Source organism: Panonychus citri, unplaced genomic scaffold (assembly GCF_014898815.1).
Source record: "Panonychus citri isolate SS breed McGregor unplaced genomic scaffold, ASM1489881v1 Contig00141, whole genome shotgun sequence".
NCBI classification, from domain to species: Eukaryota; Metazoa; Arthropoda; class Arachnida; order Trombidiformes; family Tetranychidae; genus Panonychus; species Panonychus citri.
In genome coordinates, this window is record NW_026515546.1 from 3,791,449 (window position 1) to 3,796,320 (window position 4,872).

The 4,872-nt window shown below is 32.3% G+C and overlaps 3 protein-coding genes across 3 annotated transcripts; 2 read left to right on the forward strand and 1 right to left on the reverse strand.

Moving 5' to 3' along the window:
• Window positions 1-95: 95 nt before the first annotated feature.
• On the forward strand, window positions 96-1,733 carry LOC128395528 (CXXC-type zinc finger protein 1-like). The gene has a single exon (XM_053355961.1). The coding sequence runs from the start codon at window positions 234-236 to the stop codon at window positions 1,596-1,598; it is 1,365 nt and encodes a 454-aa protein (XP_053211936.1). The 5' UTR covers window positions 96-233; the 3' UTR covers window positions 1,599-1,733.
• LOC128395542 (actin-related protein 2/3 complex subunit 4-like) lies at window positions 1,650-2,885 on the reverse strand. Its single transcript, XM_053355974.1, has 2 exons — window positions 2,738-2,885; window positions 1,650-2,610 (listed from the first exon to the last, which is right to left on the reverse strand). Exon 2 carries the CDS (start codon window positions 2,384-2,386, stop codon window positions 1,814-1,816), a length of 573 nt encoding a protein of 190 aa, XP_053211949.1. The 5' UTR covers window positions 2,387-2,610; window positions 2,738-2,885; the 3' UTR covers window positions 1,650-1,813.
• An 89-nt stretch (window positions 2,886-2,974) lies between these two features.
• LOC128395536 (40-kDa huntingtin-associated protein-like) lies at window positions 2,975-4,818 on the forward strand. Its single transcript, XM_053355967.1, has 3 exons — window positions 2,975-3,302; window positions 3,490-3,670; window positions 3,757-4,818. The coding sequence occupies exons 2-3, from the start codon at window positions 3,542-3,544 to the stop codon at window positions 4,411-4,413; spliced, it is 786 nt and encodes a 261-aa protein (XP_053211942.1). The 5' UTR covers window positions 2,975-3,302; window positions 3,490-3,541; the 3' UTR covers window positions 4,414-4,818.
• Window positions 4,819-4,872: the final 54 nt, after the last annotated feature.

Genomic DNA, 4,872 nt, shown 5'->3' on the forward strand with positions numbered 1-4,872 from the left:
GTGGCACCAAAGAACAAAAAAGAAGAGAGAAAGTCTCCAAGAGATGGCGACACATTTTCGAATTTTATTTTCTCTTTAATTTTTTTTTTCTGCAAATGTTTTTGTTGTTTAATTTATTAATTATTCTTTCTACTGACTAAAGTTGATCTCTTTTCTTTTTGCTTTATATTAAATTTAATTGTGTTTCTCTCTCTCTCTTTCTCTCATCTTCCTCTCTCTCTCTCTCTCTAGAGATGAATAAACCTAAGGCTTATTGTATCTGTCGATCATCGGACTCTACTCGTTTTATGATTGGTTGTGATTCATGTAATGAATGGTATCATGGAGATTGTATTTCTATTACTGAAGAACTTGCTAAAACAATAACTAAATTTTATTGTCTAATGTGTCGTGACGCTAATCCTGCTCTGGTAATTGAATATAATAAGGACAAGTCAACTTCTAAACAAGGGACTGTTCGGAGAAAGAAGCAACAATCATCAAATCGTTCCAACAAAGTTGCCCGTTTGGAAGATGGTTTTGGAAGGTCAGAGAATAGAGTTAAATTTGCCGATGAAGATGAGGATGATGAGGAAGAATTTGATAATGATGATGATGATCGTGATGAGACCTTCAAAATTGAGAATGAGCTTACTGAGAAAAGTAGCCATAAGAAATCTAAAAGTCGATCAAGACCTAATAGGAAGACAACAAATACCCGATCATCAATGGTTAACAAAAGTAGTAGAAGTAACAAAACACATCGAACCAGAGAAAGAGAAAGTTATGAAAATGATGATAACAGTATAAGACAATGTTATGGTCCAGGTTGTGTTAATATTGCCAGGCGAAGTTCAAAGTATTGTTCAGATGAATGTGGTCTCAGATTAGCTCACAATCGGATGGTTGAAATTTTACCCCAACGAATAACAGACTGGCGAAGTACAGGATCTACAGCTGATGTTTTTAGTAATAGAGAATTGGAAAATATTAAAAAAGAAACTGAAGCGGCTAAAAAATTCCTCGAAGAATTGGATGTTAAACAGAAAGAATTGGATTCAATGATCGCCGAAGCTAAAAAGTTACCAGCAATTTCTGAAGATGAAGCCGATGACTCGGAATCAGGTGATGCTGAGTTAATGATCTACTGTGTAACCTGTGGCCATGAAATCGCTTCAAGAACGGCAATGAGACACATGGAAAGATGTTTCAATAAATTTGAAAGTCAAATTTCTTACTTTGGAGCAACAAAGACAAAAGTTGATGGTGTTTTCTGTAATGTTTACAGTTCTCAGCAGAAAACTTACTGTATGAGATTAAAAGTACTTTGTCCAGAACATACTAAAGAACAGCGAATCCCAGATACCGAAATTTGCGGCTTCCCGCTGGTCATAAATTGTTTCGAACCTACCGGAACCTATTGTCGATTACCAAAGAAAAAGTGTATGCGACATTATTGCTGGGAAAAACTTCGTCAAGCTCAATTAGACATGGAAAAAGTACAAAAATGGTTCAAATTAGAAGAATTATTGGAAAAAGAAGCGAAAATTGGATTCACAATGTCCAGTCGATCGGCGATTCTTGGTTTACTTCTTCATAAGACCGACATTCAAGATTAAAGTGAAAATTTATCGTTATCAAATTAATGGAAATAATGTAAAAACAAAATATTCCCTTGTAAAGTAACATTGTATTTTTTATTATTATTTATCATTCGAAAACATTTAAACATTAATTATGTTCTGTAAAACAAATTGTGTGCGTTGTTGATTTTTGTGACCAACACGACGGGAACGGGTTAATATTTTCCTCTTTTTTTTGATGTTTTTCTTTTCTAAAATCGTTTGAGAAACTCTTCAGCAGTTATTCTTGCTCTGGCATTGATCGCCAATTTCATCTCGTTGATCTCCTTATCAATCTCTTCCATAAAGTGAATAATAAAATCAATTATCTTGAAACGATTCATATATTCGGTGTGAATATTGGTAACCAGAAACGATATATCATAACCGGTAGGTGGTTGTTGGGTGGGATGGGTTTTCTCATCAAGAATTGTTGAACTTCGGTTATCACCTAGAGAAAGAGGTTTACGCCTTAGGATGACAAATTTATCCGCTCTCATCATCAAGAATCGAGTAAATTTGTGAACAAGAATCCTTTCAATATCATCTGCTTGTTTAACAGCAATTGAGATACGAACCGAGTTTATTGATGATTCAATGAGAACCCTTTCTTTATCATTACGACTGATTGTCACTGGATTCAAAAGTAATTCCTTATTACCACGAACCTCAACCTCGGGTTTATTGTGTCTCTCAACAACTTGAGAATTAAAATCAGTTAAACAAATAGCAGCTTCCAAGGTTTTACGAACCGCAGCTAAGTATGGCCTTAGAGTGGCAGACATATTGGAAATGGAAAATTATTCAGAGTCTATTGATTATTCCAGTATTTTTCTTCTTAGTAATTTGATATTCTATAAATCGGGTCACCTTGATTCAGTTGAAACAATCAAAAGGTGGACACATAGACACACAATAGATTGAAAAAGAGAAAATTTCACTTTGACTGGACCAGAAGAGTAAAAAAAATTACACTGGTAAGCAATAATATTGAGAGAAAATGGTGAACCTAAAAAAAAGAGTGAAAATCACAAAGAGAAAACAAAAAAAACAGTTAATCACAATTGGAATTAATTTGATGATTTAATCAATTCAAGAAAGAAAATCAAACATGTTGGCTAGTTAATTGTTCTTACCTGTTTGATTAACCGGATGGAAAGATGATTAATTAAACGATTTTAATCACAATTTAATAATTTCTACTCTCTTTTCTGTCAACACAAACTGAAGAGAAGAAACAAAACATTCTCTTCTTTTCTCTTTCTTTTTTTCTCTCTTTCTTTTTTCTCTTTCTACCCTCTCTTTCTTTTCCTTTTTCTCTTTTAATTTTTTCCTCTCACTACCTGGAAGTAGGTGGATTCATTTCATCGATACAATTGTAATTAATTGAAACATCCTTTTCTTTTCCTTTGTTATCTTTCAATTTTAATTGATTCTCTGTGTGAAAATTGAAACTTCTTCATCAAAATCTAAGAGATTAGTGAATAATTCATCTGATTGTTAATCTTAATTGTGTTTTCATCTTTTCTCCTCTATCAGAATTCATATTCTTCATCATCTTTGTTTTCTTTTTTTTCATATTCTCTCTCTGTCTCTCTGTCATATCGAGATGGGCCTTAATTGCTGTTGTGGTTAAATCATCATTTTAATTGTTATCTAATTGATAAGATTTGATTTGGAACTAATTTCAACCAAGTGAAGGTAAGTTGTCCTTATTAGGTTGGATTCTCTTTTTTTCTGTTTTCTGTTTACATTTATAGTGATCAATATATTTGATGTTGTATCTTTAATTTTTATTTATTCTAATTGGAGTAATCAAATTTATATTCTCAATTAATTGAGTAATTTATTTGGAAAATATTAATAATTTTATTCTTCTTTCTTTTAGATTGGTATAGTTTGCTAACTGGAAGGTGACGGATATCAGCTGATTGATCATCATGAGTGATTTTACTCAATTCAAAGCAATTAATTCTAAATTAAAGAAACGTTTTCTTCTACGTAAACCTAATTTCTCTGAGGCTAGTCAACAATTTAGTGATTTAAGTCAAGATTGCAAAGAATTTAAGGTAAGTGGCTCAATAACGACTGAAAGCTCCGATATTTTGCTTTCAATTTAAAATGTTCAAATCGTTAAATGATTTTGTTTATTTAGTTATTCGCAGGCCATTGTTGTCTGGCATCAGCACGATGTGAACACTCACTAGGAAACACTAACATGGAGTTACAAGCTCTACTTCAAGGTGCTCGTTATTTTGCCGAGGGTAAAGAAATGAATGCCGCCATATCAGCTTATCGTCACGCTTTACTTATCTCAGCGGAAGCCGCTTTACCTTATATTTACACAGAACTAGCTCGATTATATGAGAAACACCGTCGATTCAACGAGGCTGCTATTGTCTACGAAGAGGCCACAATGTACCGTGAAGCGGCCAATTGCTACATGGATGGTCACCTTTACGACAAAGCCTTAACTTGTTTCAATAAACTGGACAAGCAAAAGTTGAAAGTAAACGATGAAATATCAATCTTCTTATTGAAATTGTTTCTTTACGATGTTCGTCGACTTTCACTTGAATTTCCAGTTGTAAATTATACCTGTGAAGATGATGATATTATCTCATTGAATATTCTATTGGAATCACTTTTCTATTTTGAAACTGAACATGGAGAAGGTGTTGAAATTAAGAGTAACATTATCGCCAAATTAAATCCCTTTTTGGATGGAAGACAAAAGGAACTTCTTTCTCTTGGTGATCCGAAAACTGAATCAAATGAAATTTCTAATGGATTGTTCAATTTGAGAATCTAATCAACGTTGGAAACATCATGAAGGCAATCAAATTATTATTATTACATTCCCAAGGAATAATCCAAAGTTATGGTCGCAATTCAATCGATATCAAAATTAATCGAGGATAAAATCTTAATGGTCTTAATATTTTAATTATCCATCTTCCCAATTTTAAACCAAAGATACACTTAATTAATGGCAAATGGATTAAATCAAATTTATATTTGTCATGAAACTGACTTTTCCCGTGAAGATAATCAATTCAATCGTTGCCCAGATTAAGAGACAAACTTGAAATTAATTGTGAAAATAAGTTATTACTATTTATTTTGATTTAAGTCTTTTTTATGACAATTGTTATTTTCTTATGGCTACAATATTGCATTCTAATTGTTATGTTAAATTGTTTACTTTTTTTTGTGATTTTAAAATTGATTAACATGTTGAAATTGGCAGCAAAGTATAAATTGAATGCAA

What these genes read in the sequence shown, in the direction of transcription:
- LOC128395528 (XM_053355961.1), top strand. Translation starts at nt 234, where the DNA reads ATGAATAAACCTAAGGCTTATTGTATCTGTCGATCATCGGACTCTACT.
- LOC128395542 (XM_053355974.1), bottom strand. Translation starts at nt 2,386, where the DNA reads ATGTCTGCCACTCTAAGGCCATACTTAGCTGCGGTTCGTAAAACCTTG.
- LOC128395536 (XM_053355967.1), top strand. Translation starts at nt 3,542, where the DNA reads ATGAGTGATTTTACTCAATTCAAAGCAATTAATTCTAAATTAAAGAAA. An exon ending in AAGATTGCAAAGAATTTAAG is followed by an intron (nt 3,671 to 3,756) that starts GTAAGTGGCTCA and finishes TTGTTTATTTAG; the next exon opens with TTATTCGCAGGCCATTGTTG.